At 48.9% G+C, this 25,965-nt stretch overlaps 1 protein-coding gene across 2 annotated transcripts in view; it reads right to left on the reverse strand.

The window, feature by feature from the left end:
* LOC135919468 (streptococcal hemagglutinin-like) overlaps window positions 1-21,654 on the reverse strand; it is a 38,619-nt gene extending 16,965 nt beyond the window's left edge. The window contains exons 1-10 of one of the 2 annotated variants that reach the window (XM_065453303.2): window positions 21,463-21,654; window positions 21,275-21,354; window positions 19,450-19,544; window positions 19,043-19,198; window positions 17,957-18,088; window positions 10,677-10,773; window positions 7,549-8,742; window positions 4,620-4,860; window positions 3,897-4,164; window positions 68-177 (exon numbers count right to left, since the gene is read on the reverse strand). In XM_065453303.2, coding sequence (XP_065309375.2) covers window positions 68-177; window positions 3,897-4,164; window positions 4,620-4,860; window positions 7,549-8,742; window positions 10,677-10,773; window positions 17,957-18,088; window positions 19,043-19,198; window positions 19,450-19,544; window positions 21,275-21,354; window positions 21,463-21,555 — 2,466 coding nt within the window. In that variant the 5' untranslated portion in view covers window positions 21,556-21,654. The remainder of the gene's footprint in view (window positions 1-67; window positions 178-3,896; window positions 4,165-4,619; window positions 4,861-7,548; window positions 8,743-10,676; window positions 10,774-17,956; window positions 18,089-19,042; window positions 19,199-19,449; window positions 19,545-21,274; window positions 21,355-21,462) is intronic. The other variant, XM_065453304.2, reaches the window with a different exon arrangement.
* Window positions 21,655-25,965: the final 4,311 nt, after the last annotated feature.

Raw genomic sequence — 25,965 nt, forward strand, 5'->3', positions numbered from 1 at the left:
ATACAATATGTCCATGCTGCTGGACAACAACAAAAGGTGTAATACAGGTGTCCCAAGGCTGGTTCACCTTGAGGCTGGTGAGCATCTCGGCCAGGTTGTCGATGTCCGTGGAGGACGACGAGCTGTGGTCCGCTTGCACTTCCTTGGTATGACCGTTCGGTGTCGTACTACGAGAGCCTGTCCAAGTAGAAGCGCGCAGAACTGCTCATTTTCTATTTCCGGGGAAGCGGTGTGTGACGGCAGTATGTGCTTTGCACCACAAACGTAAAAAGCAGTCCCATCGGCAGCGTTAACAAAAAAAAGTCGTAGTTTCACCCGTAAGGGAAAGCACCGATTGCGATAGCAAATTAGCAGATAGCTATACGAAGTAAGGATATAGTTATTAAACATTTGCTCACTAACTAAATTAACGAAAGCATAATATGTAAGCCGGACTAAACGAGAACGTAGAAAGAAACAGACACACAGAGACAGCGCTGTAGCTGGGTGCCTGTTCCTTTCTGCATCCTTGTTCAGTCGCGCTTACACATTCTATTATGGCTTCAAACCAACTAGCCCACCAACGTATTTTAATTAAATTAACAAGCACGGTATACGTGAACACATCTCGCTTGATGAGCGCGGAAACTCGCTGTCAGAATGCTGGAGTGAGGAATCCCGGCAGCAGCAGTGATCGAATTGACCTTCGTGCATCTGTCGCTTGAAAGCGGACTGAACGTCGAAATAACAGCGCATACGAAACTACCGTTACTACACGCACTCTGCAAACATCGTAGATCGCTTCGATGATGAGACCCGCGCGGGCGCGCACTTTGGCCACGTCGCAGATCGCTTTCGAGATACGACGCCCGCACGGCCGCGCTGTAAGCAGCAGCCGCCAAAGAATACCTTTACCTGCCAGTAGCTCAACGCTGGCTTTACCTGCCAGTGGCTTTAGCTACTGGCTTTACCTGCCAGTAGCTCAACGGCGTGGTGCTGCCGTCAGTTGTTGAATATGGCGGTTGTGCTTCACATGTCCATGGCGTACAAGCAACGAATTGTGATTCGTTTGCTATGGAGCAAGGGACGAACGCCCATCGAAATATACAGGGAACTGCAACTCACGTATGGGAAAAGTGTCTTTTCGTTCCGCTGAAGAAGTTCCGGGCCGGAGAGCGATTCGCGTGGAACGATGAAGCCAAGAGACAGCAGCCCGACGGTGGTTCCACAGTCAGATGAAAGAATTCTATAACAGGGGCATTTCAAATTTACTGCTGCGATGGGACTAATATCTGAACTGGTGTTGGGACTATATGAAAAAAAAAACTCCGTGCCCTTGCACTCTCTGAAGGATGACCAGCGAAGGTGTGCATGTGAGGCCGGCCCTTAATGGCGAACTGCACCTCCGCGGCGGGTCGGCCCAGCATTTCCCTATCTTCGGGATCTGCCCACTTATGGGGAGTGCTTAACGCCTGCTTCACCTCCGGGTCGGGATCGGCCCACGTATGCGGAGTGCTTAACGCCTGCTTCACCTCCGCCGCGAGTCGGCCCGGCATTGTACTATCTTCGGGATCGGGCCACGTATGGAGACTGCTTAACGCCTGCTTCACGTCCGCCGCGTGTCGGGCCGGTATTGCACTAACTTCGGGCTCGGCCCACGTATGGGAAATGTTTTGCTTACCACAAGGTCATGAAAGTTTCCTTGGACGGTAGAAGTGTAGAGATTCGCTGTGGAATAGTGTGATGTACGTAGAATAGTACGTAGATTTGCAATTAACTGTGTGTACGAGGTTGAATCAGAAAGTATTTGCCCTTATTTTTTTATTAGCCATTATAAGGTACAGATCCGGAATTACAAATATGCGTATTATTCTACGTACTACTACTTTTCTACTACTTTTTTTCCACATAGTCCCCAGACCGGTTCATACATTTCTCCCATCGCAGAAGTAAATTTGAGGTACCCTTGTGGTCTGTCAGCGACGCACGCGGCTTCCCCGAACGCTCATTGTCATGCGAGATTTCACGGCCTTATGCGTACTCTCAACACCACCACCTCACACTTCTCACAGCGAGACTCCTTTAATCATGCGTGGGCTGCATTTTTCTGTGGATTTATATGGGCGTTTGTTCTTTGCTCCATAGAAAACGAATCACGCTTCGTTGCTCGTACGCCGTGGACGTGCGAAGCACAACCGCCTGCTTCAACAACTGACAGCAGCGCCGTGCCGCGGTGCTACCGGCATATAAGGCCGGGCCGGTCCAAGGAAGGTCCAGCGCTGGGAATGAACATGTTTACTTCGCATTTACGGCCGTACTTTGGCTAAAGAACAAGGGGCAAATACTTTCTGATTCGCCCTCGTATAAGCATGTCGCACGCATATACCAAAACATAAGCAGAGCCTCACGGCGACTGCAACAACGACGGCAAAAATTTGACTTACACGACCATATAATTGCTCTTGCAATGAAAAGAAATTAAAAAGAAACGCGCAGATGCGAGTTGAAACTCCGTGCGTTGTGCTCGAAACAATACGGTTAAGAACAAGGATCATTTCGCTGGAGCTTGCTAGGAACTAGTAGAGGCAGTGTAGACAAGCCGTGGATTAGTTTTTTAATAGCTGGATAACTTATACAGAGTGTGCTTATCAGTTCATATTGTTGCGTTGCAGAATTCACATATAAAGATATGTTTACGAGATCTACAAGAAAATCAGCGATGCACAAACAAGGTGGCTGTCGAGACCGATTGCACCTCTACACGCCAAATCGTGTTTTTCTGACGGGTGCCACTCTTTGTTGCGCCGTAACATAACCCCCGCCCGCAAAGATGCCGTCTCGGCGCTAACTATAAGGGAGGTGAACTCGCGGCAAAGTAAGGCTCCAGCCGGGACACATGCACAACGTCCGTGGGGACACGCGAGTCCAGCGGAGCGATCTCGTAGTTCACATCACCAAGCTGACGCAATATCCTGTAGGGCTCTTTGTAGCGCGGCAGCAGCTTTTCACACAAGCCGACGCGGCGACGTGGTCTCCATAGGACAACGGAGCCGTGAGAAAATCGGACACCCCGATGTCGGTTGTCGTACTGAATCTTGCGCGCGGCCCGATACTTAGTGAGCCGGGAGCCGGAAATCTTGCAGGCCGTGTGAGCCCGGGCTAAGAGTCTTGCGCATATTCAGTGGGAATGTTCGTCGAGGAAGGAAGCAGTGTATCAAAGGGCAAAGATGGGTGGCGGTAGAACAGAAGCTAAGGGTGAAAAGCCAGCGGTCTCGTGATTGTGCGAATTATATGTGGAGGTAAGGACGGGTAACGTGCTGTCCCAATCACTGGTCGTCAGAAACGCACAAAGACAGCATTTCTGTCAACGTGCGATAGAGCCGATCCGTCAGTCCGTTTGTTTGTGGGTGTTACGCGGTGGAAATCTTTTAGACCGCGTCGAAAAGATTACACTCATTCGTCCATTCGCTTTCAAACAATGCGACACCCTCGCACTGCGATACTCAGTCTAAGTGAAGCTGTGGTACGCCAGAAAGACGAAAAAGCGCATCTCGACAAGAGACGCGTAGCGGACTTCGGCGATGAACGCATTCCTTAACCTTGACGCCAAACCGGGCGGCAGAGTAAAAGGCAATAGAACCTAACACGCCTGAAAGCTCTCGTGCGAGAGGACGTATCTACCTCTCAAAGAGCTGTACTGTAGTTCGGTGAAGAACACGACTCGCAACTCGGCCGCACAAGAGCACGTGCCCGTTGCACTAAGAGGGAAAGCACTGTCACCAACCACGAAAACAGCTGAAAGACCCGAAGAAAGCTGTTCGCTTTAATACATGTAGTCACGCTGCAACGACTAACACACAAAGCTCGAGCTGCTATAGACGCCGTTACTCGAGCAGGAAAACGAATTGGCTACAAACCATTTCGACCTCTCCGAGCAGCAATCGGGAACAGGCGCTTCAGGGAAGTCTGCGACGAAGGGTTAACCTTCCACCCGCGCGCTGACGATCCAGGTCTTGATGGGGTGGCGCGAACACACCGTGCCTCGACCATCATGGCGACGCGCGCTTCCTCGTGAGCCGCCCGATCCGCACCACTCAGTGGCAGAGGGGGCGGCGCCCCGTCGCTCAAGGATGCGTCTTCCAACGCCGAGGCCACGAACGTCTCCACCAGTCGAGCGTCTCCCGCCTTGCAGATGTAGATACTTGGAATTGGTGGTACGTACCCACTAAGGGGAATTGGACCCGAACCGGGTCTTTCGAAATAAAATACGAATAAATGTAAAAAAAATTAGACCAAATTGGGGATAAGGTAGGTTGGAATTAATATATGGATGACAGTTAATAAATGCATGTGACATGAAGAAACCAATGGGACGAAAATTGTAAATGTCGAGGAGCTTAAATCGCAATGACCCTACAAAAATCCTGGATGGCAGCGCAAGCCTTCCCATACGACGGTCCGACTGTCCATGCATCCGAGGACAACAAATTAGTAAGTCTTATCTAATCCGAGAAAAGAAAGAGTTGTTTATAATGTTCTTTTCTTGAGATAATATATATCGTTGATAAGAAAGCAAAGAATAATGCCGTCTGCTATAATATTTCTTACGAAAAAGAACCAAATAGGTGAGGGTGCCCGACCAGATCTTTGGAGGCAACGCCATCATCGTCCGTCTCTACCGCGTCCGCCGCCCTGATCATGGCGCTATCGATGTCCGGCCTGGGCAGCGTCACATCGCTGCTGGGCGACGATGTCGGCGAAAGGAAAGAGAGCGCAACGGACGCGGTGTCCGAGAGAGGGTCCTCGCTGATGTCCGCGAAGGGGGTGGCCAGGCCTAGCCGGTTGCTGACATCGGGTGCGAGGATCTGTCCCTGCACCTTCCTGCACAGGGTGCAGCGAAAGCGTCGGCTAGATAGGTGGCTCTGAAGCCGCAGGTGACTTCGTACATTAATCAATTACGTTTGCAATATCGTACAGTCAGGTACAATTTCACTCACGATATTGATTCGAACTCTGACAAAAGAAGATCCCGTGGCAAGATGCAGGATCGTGACTGAACGAAGAACGCAGAGTCATACGAAGTTAGGTTAGTTGGTAAGTTAGACTGCAAGATTGCAGCTCAGTCTCCCCGTCGTCTGAGGTTTCCGTAGTAAGACAGACAGACGGACGGAAGGACAGACTGACGGACAGATATGCAGACATATAGACGGACGGACAGATAGACAGATAGACGGACGGACTGATAGACGGATGGACGGGCAGACGGACGGGCAGAAGGTTATTTAAAAATGTGGTGTGAAGTGTACATTTCTTGAGAGTGATTTTTGTCTGAGTACCTCATTGCGGTCAAAAGAAGAAAACAGCATGACGGCGTATTAAGGAATGTACTTCCTCTCCCACTGTACAGAGCCTAATATAGTGGAGGCTAGTGTCAGAACGTACTAAAACAGGTAAAAAGAGTGCCGGTTCCTCCAGGTGTGAAGCCGTTTTTGTTGAAATTACGCACAAAAACGCTTTCTGTCGGAAGAACAAGGTTTTTAAATGCAGTGGCGTTCACGCAGAAACAATAAATCTCGTTTTTCTTCAATGCTGGGAAGACGTTTATTTCTCAGAGGTAATAAAGTGCACAATAAAGAAAGAATTTTCTTAATATTCACAGGCGCATCAGATATTTAGCAATAGAGAATGAAGACGGAACACCCTTTGACCTTATAATGCTCATTAACCTCTATCGTACATGGCGCTCCCATATGGCTGGCTTCTACTGCGATACCGATAGAACGCCAGCTCGTATGTATTTTCGAGAGCACATTAGACGTTATATAGACGTAATTTAAATGCGGGATTGTCCTTCATTATGGCTTACCAGGGTGGAAGCTTTCAGTACGTTGAAGGACTTTAAATCACTATGCCAATCGCAATGTGACCGAGGCGTTAGGCGCTACCAGTTTGGGATTGTTATTAGGTTGCGTTCAGTTCTAAACACTTTTGTATACGTAATAGCCGCCACGGCGGCGTAGTGTCGTTTGGGTTGCGCTGCTAAGCCGCAGGGCATGGAATCAAATCCCGGCCGCGGCAGTCGCATTTCGACGGGGGTGAAATGCAAGAACACCTGTGGTACCGTGCATTGGATGCACGTTAAAGAACCCCAGGTGGTCCAAATTAGGGTCCCCCATTACGACGTGCCCCAAAATGATATAATGGTTTTGACACCTAAAACCAGTGAATATAATTTTTAATGTGTTATTCACTTTCTCACTTGCCGAAATCCGGCAACACACACACACACACACACACACACACACACACACACACACACACACACACACACACACACACACACAAATATATATATATATATATATATATATATATATATATATATATATATATATATATATATATATATATATATATATATATAAACACGTTCTTTTAATAATATATACACGCTCTGTTTACAAGAACTTGCTTTCACGTACGTCGTGTGCGTGCTTTTTTCGCCGCCACAATTATGTACATATAGTTCGCGGCGCAGCAGGTAGCTGGTGCGTTGGAGGTTGTAAATGACGTGTTGTATTTGTAAATCAAATGGCTAGAGCGAATAAATAGCAATCTCGTTTAAGAAGGGGGCCGCTAACAGCAGTCATCCGTGTCTTGTCTGTGTCCTCGTTTAACCTTCGCACTGTACCCCGGTGCTATAAATTGGGGGAGACGGGAAAGCATAGATGGTGCTCCTAAATATTGGTGTGTCTACAGCATTCACTCCTTTGCATGTTTTTTTTCGAATTTGTTTGTCCCGATCAGTGTTTAGCTCCTGTCTATTGATTATGGTTCCTTTCTAAGTTCCATATTGAGATAGCACCTATTGTAGCGCAAATTGTCCGCTGAAGTGCCACGTGAGCCACGCCCCAGTACACACACAGTCATCATGCGATGTGTACGCCATATTTCATTCACCATGCTGTACACACTAACACTTGGCGCACGTTCTTGAGCCGCCTCGTTTTCTACGTGGCTACGCTTTGCAACTTTCGGCGCTTCCCAACGTGCGGGCTTCGTCATCGCCGCGCAACCTTGCCGCTTCGAGATCAAGGATGTCGCTCGGCGGCATCCTTCGGTGACCTCCTCGTCACTTACACTTCGGTTTGGACATGCAATTCCTGTATGTACCTCTGTTTGGCCAAGCATCAGCGACGCAAGTCTTGAACCACAAACTTATCCAAGACAAGCGCTTTGCAGATCGCCGGCGACAACACACTTAAGCACTGTCCGAACCGACAGTGCTACTCCTCAGCTGGGGGCGCGCGGATAATAAAACACGGGTGAGCCCGGATGAGTGCGCTATGCACGCGGTTGGAGATATACATCTCCAATCTGCGGAGCACTGCTGTAGCATTGCCCGTCCTGTAGAATGCGCCCGCATTAAAAGGACAAGTTACACCGTGCATGCCACCCTGTCCTCATTAACTTGCGTCTCCTCGCGCTCTACTTTTTAATTGCGAATTTCGACCACGTTTGTCGGCGGTAGCCGGTGTAAGAACGTTCGCGCACATATACATGACGTACCTCTCTTGCCCGGAGATATCGCGGTCGCCCAGCGCCACGGGAGACGCGTTCGATGCCCCTAACGGAGGTGCCGACTTGTGCCGCTGCTGTGGTCTGGCCAATGCCAAGCGCGCTCGTGAGAAGGGGGGCCCCACGCTTTTCGAAAGCCACCGCGTCTCTGCCTTCAGCGAGCCCAACCTGACACAGCTCCGCTCGGCGAGGGTGGCGTCATCGGCGTTCTTCGGGATCGGTACGGACGCAGGCTGCAGGGAGTATCGCGGCGGCGAAGAGGCCTTCTCGACGTCCCTGGACGGGTGAAAAGGCAGCAACGATGGGGTAATCTCGAAGGGGACGTCATTTGCGGGTTCATCGCTGTCTCTAGTCTCTGGGTCAGTGGCCGACGCCGCAGGCAAATTGCACTCAAGAGAATTTCCACGACGGGTCGCCAATGTCGTGTCCCACTCGATGGGCAGTGACGAACTGCTGCCGCCGCCTTCGTCGGGACCCTCGCCTTCTCGAAGTGTCGCGCGGGTCTTGGAACTGCTGTCGGAGGGCGGGAGGAGTGAACGCTCGTCACGTCCCTGCGGGGGCTTCGACTGCGACGTAGCCGTCGGCGACACTTTCTGATCTTCCCGTAGGACGCCTACGTCTGAGCGGTGGTTACGTCTCTGCGGAGGGTGCGCCTGCGACGTTGCCATCGCCGACGCTTTCTTGTCTTCCCGCTGGACGCGTACGACGATGCCATCGTCGTCATCGGCCCAGGCGTTGTGCAAGTTCGAAGCGAGCAGCTTCTGCGCGAGCCATGCTGCGGAAAGCGGCGGCGGCTCCTGCAGTGGCGGCCCCTGAACCAGGGGCGACTTCTCGCAGGGAGCCCCGGGTGACGTCTTGTCACTGCCAGACGCCCGCGTTGCCGCACTGGTCTTGGCGCTCGTCGAAGGCGCCGGTGAGCCCCCTTTACGGGGGCTCGAAGAGGTTTGCTGCCAGCGGTCAGGCGGTATGCGGATGATGCGGGGGAGGGGAGGCTCCTCCGAGCGGCTCCACTCGCCGTTCTCCCACAAGGCCCGCAGTCGCCTCCTTACGGAAGGCGACGGCACGAACGATCGTGGCCGAGACATAGTCGCGCTCTTCGGCCGAATGCCATGGCGGTCACGGTTCTGGTTCCACGGTATCTCGGCATCGCGTTCCGCTTCCTCCCGTTTGCCACCAAGAAACAGCCTGCATAGAAAAGTGTCATACGCAGAAGATAGGTGACCTGGTGGGCGAGGTTAGCTGATCTCGACGAGTCAACTGTCGCAACACGAGGGTAACTGGAGATCGCTGGGAAAAACCTCGGCGTAGCACCGGACTTAAATAGGCAGACGGTGGTACGAGCAGTTCTTCTGTTTCCTTGCCTTTACAAGGTGTCAAAGGAATAGGAGAAGGAAAGCGTCATTCCATTATAGAAGATACGGAAATTACTGTATGCTGCGATTATAGCCTTTTTCAGGTTCTGTGTTTTCTCGCTATCGTAAGATGGCCACGCTGAATGGGCCCTCTTGATACGCGCAAATCTTTGCTCATAGCAGCGCGTTGAAACTGTTGAATGAAACATTATATGTAGGGCAGGGAGATTGCTATAAATAACGCTTTTAAGTGATCGGTTAATGCTCAAATCGCCACATTTTTTTTTCGTTACGGTTAATATGTTGAGGTAACAAAAGCAAGGACCCAGGCAAGTCCGCACCGGCGTCGTAGAATAGCTAGCTCAACAGGAAGGAAGGGAACCACAGACTGATCGTCAATCTCACGGCCACAGTTACAACCATGGCGGCGCCCGTAAGCGTGTCGATCGAAAATCAAGTGTCACCCAAGAGTGCTGCACGTCAGCCCAGCGGCGTGGACAAGTGGTCGAGTGGACACTCTCGCTGCAGCTGGACTTAAGTTCAGGTCTGGACGAATTTGATACCCTTGATGAACGTGTGCCCACTCAAGCAGGCTGCCGGCCACGTGACATTAAAGGTAATTGTTCTTCGTACTAGGTCAGTGTATTCGTCTTCGAAGTTCACGTACGAAATCATGCCGTTTGGATTTTTCGTCGTTCCTAAATGCACAAATACGATTATTCGACTGAAAGAGTCCGACTGAGAGGTTGGGTTTCAGTTTTTAACCAACATCGAGGCTTACTTACAAACAGAAATGTGGCACCAATGATATCTCATTGCTTTCATTGTTCAGATTATTAGCACCGGAATGTCGCTGCGTTGAGTTTATGTGAGCAGCTTTTCATTAAAGGCAAGGAGTTAATTTTTTTTGGCGAGTACGTGTATGCTTTCAACGACGTAAACACATTTGTATCACAATACAGTTTCTTACACTGCGGGTTACAATCCAATTACAAGCGTAATTTGAAAAGTTAGCACACGTCTTCTGTACAACGTAAATCGATAACGGAACTCTGTGTAGAGTTTACTGCGAAAATTACTAGAGCGAAACTGTGGCATGGGAACTGTTCAACTACAACGAGAACGCGTAATAGTGCATGTGCATGTGTTATACTCGTGTTATACTGTGGGTTCGGTTCCCACCTGCGGCAAGTTGTTTTTTCATCCACTTTAATTTCCATTAATTTATCGTTTCTTTATTTCATTTACTAAGCACAAGTAATTTCCCCTATGTTGTCCTTGGTATCAGTGTTTGTTGGCTTCTTATGATATGACTAATAAAAATCCGGCCCCTCGGTTAACCCCCCTTTCTTCTCGTGATTACCTACAATCGTAAGATAAGTGTTTAACCTTTATTTTTGTAAATATCCAATATACCGCAGTTTTATTAACACAGCGATGCAAGTGCCTATACACACGCAAATTATAGCACATTTGTAACGCAATAATTTTTGAAAATGGTCAATCTGTTAAGTCGTCATGCTGTTTGAAGCCAGAATCAGGAGGTTTAGACAAATCCACGCGTATACGGTGCCCATAATTTCGATGATTGCTCAACCTGGACTCTCTTGGCTCCTGTAGAACTACGCGCCTCCAGGGTTCTCTATGGTAATTTTTATTGGAAACTCTACGGTATTCTTCGTGTCATAACGGTCCTTGAGTACATTACTAAAATATTGCATCGTGCGTTTGTTTCAAGTAAACATCAACCAGATCAAGATAGAATACCTCCTAGAGATGAAGGCAACTGCGATTCCCAACGTGATAACGAGTAAAATGGTTGCTGGTGCGACCGAAGTGAAGGTCTTGCCCGATGAGGGTCTGGCTGAAAAAAAAAGAAAACAAACAAATGAAAAACAAACAAAAACACACATACTGGACGTTGCAGTTTCATTTAGAATACAAAATAAAAACGTACAACAGAATCTACGAGTGTGGGATCATCAAATAACTACAGAACTCTTCGTAGCTCCTCCACTGATTTCAACGGCAATCAAAGCTGGTGTCAAGCCCCCCCCCCGAAATTTTCTCGTGCTGTCAAGCACCGCCGACCTAAACAACCCCCGGCGCCGGAAATCACTCTGGATTTTGTCTAGAATGTACTTTTCACGCTCAAAAAGACATTTCGGCTTTGTGAACTCGGGCTGGATTTCGTGGCAACGCCAATGCACCTGAAGTCACATGACGCAAAGAGGCCCATTCGAGCGCAAAGTTTCAAGGGCGTTTTGTTGGTGAGCGGGCTCGTCGCGGCATCTCGCGGATGCCGCGGAATCTAGGGCGAGCATGTATTTCAATTCCGAAACTTTACAGGTATAAAGATCACATAAACTTTTGATGCGAAAGGTGCATTGTAGGGTTTAATGTTGTCATAAACATTTGACGCCAAAGGTGCAGTGACTTCTCTGAAGTCGTACATCGAACCATACAACGAGACAAGCCAAATCAACACACTATAAGACATGTTGACAAAGCACGCAGCGAGGTGCGATGAAACGGAGCGTGGTGGTGGTTGATTTGTGCCATCATGTCAAAGAAAAGAATATCTACATTATTTCACCTCCGCCAAAGCATCCATGTCAAGACACTAAAGCCAGCAAAGGTAACTGCGTTCTTATTTCTTTTTTCTACTTTGTCTTTTATTCACAAGGACACATTGAGCCTCTACAATTTTCTTGTTCTCACTAACCGCAGGCTGCCATAGCCAGCCAGAGGTCTTACGTATTTCGCGTGTTGTCCTGAGAACTACGCGGCGCACTTCGGTGCGCGATCGTTTTTCTCTGGCCGAGTGGATTTCGGCCTCACAGAGTTTTGGTCACGTTCTGGCTAGCCGCCGAGAAAAAGAAGCAATGGTCGCTCGCCGCCATCACTGCGGGGTATCGACGGATTGCAACGCGTTCGCTTGAGGGCACCACCTTTAATTCGATGTTATCGCAACCTCTCCGGAAGGTCTTTTGTCTCGCCAGTGGAGGATAACGAGCAGCATGCATATGGTTCTTTGTGGACCAAGCGTCTCACGTGTTCTTTGATATTACTTCGGTAGCCACATTAGGTGCCCAAACTAGGCATTGGATTGTGACCAACATCCTTTGCTTTGCATTTTTTCCTTTCGGTGCCCCCGCCCCACAGAAGGAAAAAAAAGTATGAGGCGCAGCGAATCGTCGCATGGTGAAAGTTCGATTTTGTTACTTCTTTTGTGGAAAGGAATGGGCCATGGCACTGTTCAGTTGCCGGATACTCTTACTATATATTATTGCGATAGCAACTATATGGACACTCAAGGCGTATTCCTGTCGTCGCCGTCGCCGTCATGTTTTGTATGAAGTCCAAGGGCGATAACATCGTCACCGCGCGCCGCACGCTTTATCTGCGACTGAAAGCGAAGGGGGGGGGGGATGAGCCGACGATAGTGGGTCAGTCTTGGGCGCGCAAAGGAGAAAAGCGAGAGGAAACGCGCCGCCTTCCGTCGCGCGCGGTGCATCGGAGCGAGGGGCCTTAGGATTCTGTGATCAGTGAATTTATGATTGCGCAACATGTTAATTTGAATTGTTTGACCCACTATACTGGGTGTTTGAGCGAACTTTAGCTAGAGTTTAAAAATATGCCGATGCACTTTCAGACGACGCGACCAAATGCATGTCGGTCCCTTTTGCATGCAGTGTGTCATGCAATTTTGTATTTTGTTTAGTTAGATAATTAGTCAAGATGAATTAACCTATTTCTGAAGCAACGAAGCTAGAAAAAAATTCAATTAGAATGTTGCAGAGCAGTTTGCACTACGTTCCAATAAACAATTTCTGTATTTCCGTCTATTAGGTGTTATTGTTTTTCAGCTTGCTGGGGATGCCCGCGAAATAAAAAAGACAACACATGCCCGCTTGCGCATCGTGATTGCACTACTCCCAAGCATTCTGCGCACAAACAGCCATAGGTGCGCTGCCACTTAAAAAGCGACAAGGCCGCGACGCAAGCGTTGGCTGTTCGATTTAAGCTAGCAACCGTTATCGCTTGCGCTGCGTAAAGCGACTGACGGACGTGGTTGTGGTGGTAAGTGGTAGTTCCAGACAGCGATAAACTGTCGTGCATCGGCTGTTAGAGCACGAGCAATTTCGTGATGCCTTATTCCAACGAGGAAAAAGCACACATGATCCTTGCCCTAGGAGCTGCAAGTGGAAGAGATGGCAGGCTGCAAGAATATTTCAAAGCTGGCACCCAGGTACGCGACCGAGACGGATGACAATATTCAACACCTACGGGTTGCTGAAGCAAACCAGAAGTTTCGCGAGAAAGAGTCAAATAGCTGCAGTCATAAATAATTGAATTTAATTCTGGTGTTTTACGTGCCAAAACAACTTTCTGATTATGAGGCACGCCGTAGTGGAGGACTCCGGAAAATTTGACCACCTGGGTTTCCTTAACGTGCACCGAAATCTATGTACACGGGTGTTTTCGCATTTCGCCCCCATCGAAATGCGGCCGCCGTGGCCGGGATTCGATCCCGCTACTTCGTGCTCAGCAGCCTAACACTACAGCCACTGTGCAACCACGGCGGGTAGTCATAAATAATGAGGTTCACTCCAACGTTTTGTCTTTCATGGCGGCTAATCCACACGGCAGCACGCGCAGCTCGGTGTGTCCAACTGAACTACCTGGAGCATTTTTAAAACAGCTCGACTGCACCCCTCTCATCTGCAGTTGCATCAGTGCCTGGAGTCAAGGGATCTACAAAAGAGACTCGACTTTGCGAATAGGATTTTAATTCAGGAGGAGCAGGATTCTGACTTTCTCACCAAGGTACTCTGGACTGATGAGGCAAACGTTTCCCGAAATTGCCAAGTAAATATCCACAACGCACACTATTGGAGTGAGCAATATCCCTACTGGCTAAATATCCCGCCACCAATATCAGTGGTCCTTTAACGCTTGGTGCGGAATATGTGGCAGCACAGTCATTGGCCCAGTTTTTTTTAACGACACTCTGACCGGCAATACGTATGTAGGTTGGTTCCTCAAAGGGATGCTTGAAGACTTCTGCTGCAATATGCCACTAGCCCGGCTTGACGCAATGTGGTATCAGCGCGACGGGGCTCCAGCCCACATCTGCAGTCAAGCACGAGTATGGCTTGATGTTAGCTTCCGAGGGCAATGGATAGGGAGAAACGGGCCTGTCCTGTGGCCGGCAAAGTCACCCGGCCTCAACCCTCTTGACTTTTTCTCGTGGGGCTATATTAAGGAGCACGTATACACGACGGCAATGACGACTCCAGAAGCCTTGCAGGAGAAGAAAATTGAAGTCTGCCACAACATTTCACCGACGGCGCTCAAGGCAGCGACAGCAAGCCTTCTCAGAAGATACCGGTGTTGTATCACTGCAGAAGGTCACCTCTTCGAGCACTTGTTGGGAAAGCACATGAAAAATGAACGTAAATTCAGTGAAAGACGGCGTCTGGCCATTTGTGCTACTATTATTCTACCATTTTCATCCTTCTGAAAACTGAGTTCTTTATTTAGGGATGTTCCATTTTCTTACAGCTGTGCGAAGTGACGGACTTGTTGCTTTCGGAAGCACAAGCGATGACCTCTGCGTTTGCTTATCGCTATAACGAACTGTAGCGAGGGGAGCAAGCACATCGTTGGCGTAAATCGCACAGCCAACGCCTACGTCGCTGCCCTGTCGCCTTTTAAGCAGCAGCCCGCCTATGGCTGTTTGAGCGCGGAACGTTTGGGAGCAGTGCAATCTCGACGTGGAAGCGGGCATGTCAAGTAGTGTTTTGTATTTCGCGGGCATCATGAGTAAGACGAAATACACTAATACATGATGGATACCAAGACAGAAACTGTTTATTCGTACGTTTCGCAAACCACTCTGCAACTTTCTAACTGGAATTTTATCCTAGCTTCGTTACTTCAGAAGTTGGTTAATTAATCTTGACTAAAAATCTAATTAAGCAATGCAAAAAATGGCGTGACACACTTCACACAAAAGCAAGCAACATGCATTTGGTCGCGCCGCCTTAGGGTGCATCGGCATATTTTTAAACTCTGGCTAAAGTTAGCTGAGACTCCTTCTATACACTGATTTTTGCTTAGACACGCAGATTTATTGGAGGCTTATAAGTATATTTAAATATCTTGTTGTGAGGTTTTGTGGACTGCACATGCATACACATACATGCACTGCATACACACACATACATGCATACACATGCATACATGCATACACATACATGCACATACATGCACTGAACTTTGTTTTCAGTGGCACTTTATTGCCCTTTATCAAGCTGTATCTTCGCATTTGTGTATTCCATTGTATCTGCGCATTTCCAACTTATATTTTGCAGAACTCCTGCTTTGTATATTTAATCTGCTGTTGCGACTATAATTTCGGTGCAATTACAATCCAGAACTGGTAACAGCTGCTCCTGCGCAATACATTGAAACGAAGGACAGCGTCATTGAGATTTTTCCCTGGCCGTTGCATATGTACAAAAATGTAAACAAGGTTCTTCAATTACAGAGTTTCATTAAAATATTTGTCAACTCGTTCATTTCACGGCCTTTACATTTATCATATGAGCAGCATGCACTGCTTTGCTGATTTCGAACTTATATATTCTAAGGTCCGTGTGATATTTTGTTTACTTATTAAATAGATAAAAAACGTGGAAGCTTAAAGAAAATTTTTTGGTATATACGAATATAATCTTTAATGAAGAAATACATATTTTACGTGCGCAGGCTGCCGCGTTTCGAATGCTGCAAACGGACTTGCATCCGTCACGAGGCCTACTAAGTCACTACAACTCAAACATCCCGGCAAATTGCCCAGACTGCCCAGAATTTATTGCTCACTCTCGCACATGCTATGGTAATGTACCGCGTTACCAAAGGGCCCCCTCTCCAGTGAGCCCGAATGGGAAGAAGCCCTCAAAAGCCCGGACCTCAAACTCCAACTCAAGGCCATCCAGAGGGCCCAAGAATTGGCGGAGTGTCACCGCGTTCCCGTCCCGACTTGGGCGTCGCCTACGGTTTCGGCCCGAGGAGCTCCCTGCGTGGGATCTCCAACGGCGCAAAACACTCCAGGACCTCAATAAAGTTCTCTGACCGACTGACCGACCGACCGACCGACTGACTGACTGACTTGCTTTGACAGTGCGTAGCGTCCAAGGATTCGTATGCAGCATGTTTGGTAACGGAAACGCAGTCATTATTCATGTATTTGATCCCTCGACAAATTCTGTAAGGAGCAGACCGAGCTCCAACGTGAGACCCCCCCCCTCAACGAAATTTCTGGCTACGCCACTGGTTACGGGGGATGTCAACGAGCGGATCACACCTTTGAACTATTTCCTGAAATACTTTCAGCAGGATTTCTGGGAGGAGTGTGCATATCAGACCAATCTGTATCCTGTGCAAGAAAGAGGTAAATCTGTCGAAACAAATTCAAGAGAACTGAGGATTTTTGTTGAGATCCATATTGCTATGGGCGTACTGAAGTTCCCAAGAGTACAATTGTGCTGGTATCGCACGCTCCGGAACTACTTGCACTTCGTCGACAAGCTGGCCTTAACTCAAGAAGAAAAGGAGCAGAATAGGCTTTTTTTAGTTAGGCCAATCATCTAATATTTCAGACGCGCATGTTTGCAGCTGCCTCGTTCTTTGGAAGTGTGCATAGACGGGCAAATTATTCGGTTTTCAGGGCACTGTCCTGTGCGGCAGTATGTGCCCTCGAATCCCAACCCTGTCGTGCTGAAAAACTTCATCGTGACATCCCTAGAGGGCTTGGTGCTTGACTTCACTGTCTATTAGGTAAAGGCACAGTATCAGAAGATGATATGCGGGAGTTTGGACTTGGCGGAAGTATAGTGAAGAAGCTCCTAGAAACACTGGGAGGAAGTGAGCAGACTTTTCGTTTCACAGACAGATAATTTACAGGTATGAAGATGGCAGAATATTACAGGTATAGATGGCAGTGGAGTTGCGGCGACATTTCCCTATGACCGATTGCTGCAGCAGGGTGAGTCGCACTTTAAAACGCGCAGGGACGATAAAATATGCATCGTCAAATCGAAAGACAATAAGTCGGTCTTGCTACTGTCGATTGCCTTCGGCATTGAGCCAGAAGGCTCTTGTGACAGTTGGTCGAATGACGAAAAGAAGATGAAGGTGAATCAGCCAGACGTGGTTGCCAAGTACAAGTTCATGGGCGGGGTAGATTTAATCAACCGCTTTGCGTCCTACTGCCGCATTTTTTCGCGCACAAGAAATCGCATGTTCGCACACTTTTTGGATATGGCCTGTTGTAATGGTTGGATCAATTATAGGAGGGAGTGTGAGCAGGCAGCGGTCTCGAAACCCAGAGACTAGACCTGCTTGAATTTGAAATGAACATTGCAACATCTTTAATTCAAGCGGCAACCGCTGTGTCCAAAAGACAACGAGAACAAGGAAGCGAAGAAGGTAACGAAAATGAAGAAAGGCCGGCTAGCCGACAGTGGAGCAAGATGATCCCGTTGCCTCCCGACGATGTGAGGCATGACATGAGAGGACACTTCCCTGAACACCGAAAGCTTTGATCACTTAGCAGATGCAGAAATCCAGGGTGTGGAGGTAAATCTAGAGTGAAATGCCTCAAGTGTGGCGTTATTTTTTTGCCTCCAGAACAGAAGCAGTTTTGTGGACTTCCACACCTGCTAAATGCCACACGGCCCGTTTCGGCACAGTCAAATTTTGCAAGGTTTCTTCGTGGTTCACGCGATAAAATCTTTACCCGTTTTTTTCTATACTTAAGGGCGAAATAAAGAAGTTTGAACGAAATCGACCAAAAGTTTTCGTCTTGGGACTTAAGGGGATATACTTATGTGCGTTACGCACATTTTTGCCATCGCCCGCTTGTGCGCCTAATTCTTTGAATCGCAACCTGAGCAAAAGTGCGAGAAAATCGAAGTGGAGAGCCTGCTTTTACCGGCTTCCAACACGAATGTCGGCACGCTTTGCGGCTCACTCACACTCGAGGCATTCGCCGTTCCCTCCCAGCTCGAAGGGCTGCGGGCAGTAGCAAACGGAGTCGACGCAGCGCATGTTGGCGCTCCGGTAGCTGCACTCCTGGTGGTAGTGGCACGACTCGTACAGGGACTTGGCTGCACGCATAGCCGCACAAGATTTACTTGAAGTACGTGCTCAGTGAACCAGAGACGTCTTCTCAACGTCATCTTTGTGTCATGTCAACGCGTGAGCCTTGTACACACCATGTGCTTACCTTGAGACTGTCGTAAGGAAATGGTGTACAAACTAGCTACAACTAATCCAGATACCACACTCATACGCATTTAAGAAACCTTGTTCTCCCATTATGCCTCTTCAACCTTGTTTCCGAGGCAAATATATGTCTTTGAGCAGGCGCACTCACTTGAGAGTATCGAATGTAATGAACGGTCTCGAAGCAAAGAAGTGCTAGGTGCAAACCAACAACGCGTATTTTGCACTGGTGTCTTGTATCTACGGCGCAGCTTCTTTAGAACGAGAAGCCACTCTGCCTGTTCGGAACATCATGGCATCGGTTTGCCAAACAATTCGCGCAGCATCATCGTTCACCCGTTTCATCAAGCACGCATTTCACCTACTCGATGGTGAAAAGAACACCTTAAGTACTTAAATACATAAGAACGCCAATTCTAGGAGGCATACCTAAGTGTAATATCCGAGAATCGGTCACTGTATATAGCAAATAGCCGGAATTTGGTGACCAAGCAAAGTTTAAGCGAGAACCGGCTTGTTCGCCGCAACCTTTGATGCTTATTTTGCTGGTACTCTGAATTTCGCCGGGCGCCTGATCATCTACGAGCGGGAAAATGGCATTACTGTGACTCTTTGGCCATGCTGGTCGGAAAATGGCATGACAAGTCGGAGACGCACAACATCACCGTGCTAATAATGAGGTGGCGTTTACGGGCTTCGAGACGAGTGGACAAGCTGGTGTGCGCACACTAAACCTCAGTGCTCCCGCATTCGTTGTCTTATCCCCGAAAACGCTGCTGTGCAGGTCGTGCGCTTCTAGAAATGGCCGCGCTCCTGGTCAGTGACTAAGGACGTACCTGACAGGCAGGTGTCCACTCCTCGGACCTCGACCCTAACCGGCGTGATGGGGGCGCATGCGCACAGCCACTCCTTGCACGTGAGGCCCCTCGTCGCTATGCAGTCGCCGTCGCGGGCGCACGGATGGCCCAGACCCCGAGGTGCCGCACTGGAGTCTGTGGCGTTTGCGTAATATTTATTGACGATATGTAGACGGAGGGGCCGACTGAACTGAATCGTTGATTAACTAACTGACTACGGTTGACTGACTCCCTTCTTGAAAATCTTTGAAAGTTAGAATCCTTGAGCTTTTTTTCTTCGATTTTTTATTCAGCAGTGAAGCTGTTCTCCTTAAGAAAACTCGCGTATGTTTTTTTATACATGTAATTTTGCGGAGGAATGAAGTTGAGAGGAGGAAGCTCCCCACCTTGTCCTTCGGCGGTCGTGGTGGCCGTCACGTTCTCCCTCGTGACAGGTTCATCCGGGATCTCGACGCCGGGAGCATCGTACCTAAATGGAGAACTGCGGCACGAGAAGGTGGGTGCATGGATGCTGCGCATCATAAGTAACTAGTAATTTGAAACCTACAATAAGCGCTGTAACTTATCCGATGGACGTAGTACTTTAGCATAGTGCTGTCGTTATACCGCTACAACGTCCACCCAACTGCGCATGCTCGATCAGCGGCAGATGGCTGACTCTGACGAAAAATGGTCATTCAACTTCAAGAACGCGGCAGTGGAGGTTTTAGGCAGCTCAGTCTGCAGTGGTGCGCGCGGTTAAGCGTGAGGTCCCTCGTAAGAAGGCGCGCTACAAGGAGAAATGTTCGCGCTACTAAGTGTACCACATATCATAAGAAGCCAACAAACAATGACACCAAAGACAACACAGGGCATATCACTTGTACTTACTGATTGAATTAAAGAAATGATAAATTAATGGAAATGAAAGTGGATGAGAAAACAACTTGCCGCAGGTGGGGAACGATCCCACGTCTTCGCATTACGCTTGCGATGCTCTACCAGATGAGGTTCCATGGCTCCGTTTTCCCATCCACTTTCTTGGGCATTTATGTTTTACCGCTAGAACTAACCCTGGGCGTGTAACCCTGGCTAACACTCCCAGGGTTAGTTTTAGCAGTAAAACATAAATACCCAGGAAAGTGGTAGGCAAAACGGCGCCGTGGTAGCCCAACTGGTGGAGCATCGCACGCGTAATGCGAAGACGTGGGATCCTTCCCCACCTGCGGCAAGTTTTTATGCGAAGCATATTACGAGAGCTCAACCCAGCTCCTCAGGCGCGGCGGTGTCGCCTTGAAACCACGTGACACCGTGACGTCACGACAGAGGAGAAGTGGCTTTGGCTCAACTCTTGCAAGACGGGCTGGGTGGGAATCGAACCAGGGTCTCCGGAGTGTGGGACGGAGACGCTACCACTGAGCCACGAGTACGATGCTTCAAAGCGGTACAAAAGCGCCTCTAGTGAATGCGGTGTTGCCTTAGAAACGAGCTGTTTCTAAGGCGTGCGTCTCTTGCCAGGCGCACATTTCGTTGCCGCGCCGAACGCTGCTTTGCTCGACGCTCACCGCGTCCAATGCGGGGCGCGTAGTCGCTGCCCTGTAGCCCATTGTCTTACACCCCTTGGCGGGTCGACGGGAACGCTGTCGCGTTCCACTCTTGAAGGCGAAGCAGTAATGCATGAGTTGTTTCTTCGTCTAGCCGAACCAAATATAGCCAAGCAACAGCAGTTCACCAGGCTAAACAGTGGTTCAACAACTAAAATAAAGGCTAGTATGATTCGCATCCTGGGCTTAACCTTACCTAAGCCACAGCCATTTTTTTTTTCATTCACTTTCACGAACTAGGCTAACTAGTACAGCGCTTTCGAAATGATAGCACAAAAAAAAGAAAAAAATTATGGAGTGTCACGTGCCAGAACCACGATTTGATTATCAGGCTGAAGCGTTCAAACGTAGCAGTTACAAAAGCATCTACGCGTGGCCAGGTATGTGCTTAGGGAATGACATGGCCTGCTCAAAAATACCTCTAACGTTTCCTCTTAAACGAATACATGCGCTTTCATTTTCTATTCCGTCACCGGAAAATGATGACAATTTGTATGTTAGGTTTGGGGTACTCAACTCCACGGATAAGGAATGAAGCAGCACGTCCGTTGCCCGATCATGGCGTGGTTTCCCTGATCACGTAAAATCGCAGAATATCCTTTCGCATTTGACTTCAGGAACAACTTACAACACATCTTCAAAGCCTTCTTTCGTGAGGGCAGGCTGCAGGAGGGGCACAGCTGTGGCCAAGAGCGCGCTCAGGAGAACCTGTATCGTGGGATACAATAGAAAGCTATGAATGTGGACAACGGCACTAGCATCATCGGAACGTAACATTTCGTTGGCGATTCATGCGTTCCATCGGAGTTTACTTACGAAGAGCCTGGAGCAGCAAGGCATGTCCGTCATTTCGTTCTCGTTCACCAGGGAGTGGCACGTTCTTTCGGGCGCAATGACGATGATGATCATGACTAAACGTTGCACGTACCCACAATGTGGGATAGGCCTGTGTTGCGGCCTCAAACATGGCTCATATCCACGACGGGCACTGGCCCCACCGAAGGTGATGAAATGTACATGCAAGGGCAGCATAACGAAGCAAATATTTTGTTTGAAAACAAGAACGGAGAACGGAAATATAACTAAGCGTTCTTCAAAAGAAAGAAAGAAAGAAAGAAAGAAAGAAAGAAAGAAAGAAAGAAAGAAAGAAAGAAAGAAAGAAAGAAAGAAAGAAAGAAAGAAAGAACAAACATCACGGTAGGCACGACTAGCAGTGTTATACATCCGAACGCTTGAACGAACATCTGCAGAGCTGCTGTAATGAACGTGTGGACGCTACCCGAACAAGTCAGCTGGATCGATATCCACTTTTGTGAGACCACACGACGTGAATTTGAAGTGATGACGATGATCTCAAAACCAGAGCCACGCACCTACTGAAGGCATAGAGTTTCTAAATACATACCCTAGAGGGAAATGTGGCGCTAGTGTCTATGGGGGTTCTCATGAGCGTTGCCTCAACCTACATGGGAATGATGGGAAGTACAGGCTTCGGATTGACTTCGATCTTTAGACTAGTGGCGTTTGCTTCTGGCGCAGTAAACAAAGCTATACTCAAATATTATCGTGTAAAATCTAATTCTATTTCTGCAGTATGTTATGTAATGTGCAACACGCTACATAAACTTTGTATGAATTTGAGATGAAAGTATGGTTTACTATGGTTTGTCACCAGGACACACCAGGGTATGCATATTTGTGCGATTCTGTTCTCAATTTAACGCCAAAGAATAATTATTTATTCATTTTTGTAACAGCAAAACAACCGTGCATGTACTTATATACAAATACTCACCAAGTATTTCTGGAAATAAAAATGTTGTATTGTGACAAAGCGTTGCGCCCTTGAGCGGAATGCTAAAAGTGTCGTCTGCTACGACGCCTGCTCGCTGCAAACGCGAGACTTTTCTCGCAGACGACAGGCACTTGCGAACTCTCTCGCTCTTTCGAAAGGTTGCGTCGGCTGTCACGATTGCTGAACGTCTTCAAGTACTTTTAAGCACATCTGCTGCAGTGCTAGCTAGGACGCTAGTGGCCTCCTACGAGTATGCTTCATCATATTTTATATTGGCGTACCGCTTCCGAAGCGTTACAGCGTGGCTTTGCGGGTACCCATTGTGCGACACTAGACTACAGCTCGGAAGCAGCTATCTTTCCTACCACAAGTAAGTTTGTGTTCTCAAAGTCCTAAAACACGCATGTCAATGAGCACACGAACGAGCACATAATGAAGCCAAGCCCTCAATAAAATTTGATTTTCAAGCCAAAAGTACAACTGTATATGTCTTGTATCAGTAGTGCCTTCTTTGTCCTATTCTGCAGTTTCATAAAGCACGTAACGCTATAGTGTCAACCTAACACACTTAACCAACCAAGGTCCAAACGCTCAAAACATGTTCTTTCAACGTTTATGATGCCGCCGCTTTCTCGTCACGGCTTCGACGCCACACCGCGACACAAGCATCGTCCCAGTCGCTGGCCCAGCGCTCTATCACCACTCCGAGCAACATAACAAAGGCAGAGAGCTTTGCGTTGAACTGTCACACTGCAGGTTATAGCAATTGCGCTTGGAGCGAAACCAAAACTGCCAAAAAAATACTTGTAGACTAGTTCGCCAGTCAATAGAATGCCAATCCGAAGCCTGTACTTCCCATCATTCCCATGATGGTTGAACGATCGCAGCGCCAGATTTGCCTCTAGGTATACTAATATGAAACTCTATGACTGAAGGATACTGATTCGTTAAAGCAAGAAGGAAAAAAGATCGCTGATTGTGCGGTTGTACACGTTTGTATAAGAATGTAACAAATAATAAAAGTACGCCACCCTGGTAAAATTGTTACTGCTCAGTCGGTTTTAAAAACAAGGCTGTCAGCAACAGCCATACTTGCATAATGTCCACATCCCTGCCCATCCCCCTTCTTCGCTATTCTGAATCTCGTAGGTGCTAAACATTTACTCTAATCTGAAGCCCAGGAATATGTAGGAAAAAGTGTGAACGTGCTTATAAGTTACCTCATGTCGAGGATGCGACGTCGGGCTCAGTCTCAATTACTTTGTTACGTAAACAGTGCCCCTACCTGCTTTTAAAGAAGAAAAAAATGATAACGCGGGACAGATGCTGGTGACGCTTGCGAGCTGTAATGGTACGCCCACACTAGCGACAAGAAAATTGGAGGACGCTTAAGCTTCGCCTTCAAGAGTGGAACGCGATAGCGTTATCGCACCCCATTCGCACCGCCTACTCAAACGCGCTACGCCAGCCAAACGTCGCGATCGGCAGAGATAGCCGGGCCCCGACGCGCCATGAAGGCGGACGCGGTCAAGGGGCGAATGGCGCGCCACGTGTCGGGGCAGCGCCGTACATTGCGAGGAGGGGGTCTTCTGTGTTTGCCGCAAGATGGCTCTGCGTGTGCGCAGAGCGCAGAAGTTTAGCGGAAACGTACTTCGCTACTCGTGAAACTGCGACTTCTGTAACTTACATGGTCATAATTACCGATATACACCGCAGTATAACTTTCTACGGCACGTTTCTAAGGCAACACCGCATTCACTAGAGGCGATTTTGTCCCGTTTTGAAGGAACGAACTCGTGGCTGAGTGGTGGCGTCTCCGTGTCACACTCCGGAGACCCTGGTTCGATTCCCACCAGCCAATCTTGCAATGTGTTTTTTATTTATGAAGTGCCTTCTGGGATTTATCGCTCACGGCCAACGCCGCGGACGCCGACACCGACGCCGACGACACCGGCTTTTCTGCGACACGAGCTCCTTAACGCTGTCGCGTTAAAACGCGCGCGACACGCCGCACGCGGCAAGCGCCCGCGCGGCAGACGCATGCGGGCAAGTCCACAGTCGCGTTTTGCGGCACGCGGCAGCGGCCCGTGGAGTCCCGCGTTGTCTCGTTCCATTCGATACTTCTCGCGACAACGCGCTCTCCGTTCTGCCCACGACCGGGTCGTGGTTCTGCCCATTTCGTCTTCCATCGGAAGTGTGTGTTTTTTTCCGCCACTGCCGGCCACGCTCAGGCATGTCGGATACGGACGAGGAGCTACTGGTGACTGTGAACACTATAATACTTGTTTGTTCTTTACTTGTGCGACGCCGACGTGCCAGACAGCGGACAAGAAAGTTTTGAGTGCGGTACAGGGACACTGAGGGCCAGGCGCACACTCTGCTTCCCCACCTTCACCAATTACTCACCTGTCATGCCAAACTGCTGTCCATAATGTGCCAGCGGTTGGCGCGCAGCTCCTTGTCCGACGCTCGATTTATCATAGAGGTACGCATATCTGCGAACGGTTTCCAAAAACGCCTCCATTGCGAGGCGAATTCTTCGTCGACGCCTCAGTGGCGGTGTGGTAAGGCTTAACAAAAACAGCCCCCTTGACTGGAAATGGCCTCTGAGATTTTACGGCGCGCGTGTCACTGTTCAGTCTCGGAGCCCATAGATTATGATTCTTTGCTTATGCGACAGGTGGCGCCACAACAGCGCGGCTCGTAAAGCGGCTCGCTTCTGATTGGTGGACGTTTCGCGTCTGCCGCGAAAAATGGGTCTCGCACCCATTCGCGCGTTTGCCGCGCGTTGCTGCCGCTTTTCGTGAATCTTGCCGCGCGCGACAGCACCGCTCGCCGCGCGCGTTGTGTCGCGCGCGTTTTTGTCGCTAGTGTGGACGTACCATAAACGTAGGGACCACGTTGACGTTTATCGTCGGCACTAAAGATATATAACTTTGCGCCGCCTTTCACTGTGTTGTGGCGATCTTCTTCATCTGCGTCGTCTATAATGTAACCCATGCAACCCATGAGGAACTAGCGCTGAAACTTCGCGATGCAACGGCAAAGCCGTAACACACAGAATAGAAATGGGGGGGGGGGGAGTTCTCAGTAGCACACGCTGCACTTTCGCATTAGCAAAATTTCCGTTCATCTTGAGGCACCCGTGTCTGGCTTCTGACATGAAGGCGTCCGGCGTGTATAGAACATATGTAGCACTGCATATGCTCCTTGCGCACCGCGTGACGCTCCATTTATATAGAGCTCGGCTGGACGCATCTGGCGAAAGCAAAAGTTGATAAAGATGCGGTAGCTGTTATCGCCCAACTGTCGTGCCATTTTCGTGTATTCCGTACCGGATGACGTTACGCTATTTCTGTTTCACAGTCAAACTGGGGGCGGCCGAAGCCCCTCTGCAGTGGTGACTGCCCATACGAGCACGCTCAGCACTCACATGTGCGCCACAGGGCAAGCGGGGACATTGTAAGCGAGTGTTCATAAGATGACATATACCAGCATTTTGTAGTGAGCAAGAAGAAGAATGT

Source organism: Dermacentor albipictus, chromosome 3 (assembly GCF_038994185.2).
Source record: "Dermacentor albipictus isolate Rhodes 1998 colony chromosome 3, USDA_Dalb.pri_finalv2, whole genome shotgun sequence".
NCBI lineage: Eukaryota > Metazoa > Arthropoda > Arachnida > Ixodida > Ixodidae > Dermacentor > Dermacentor albipictus.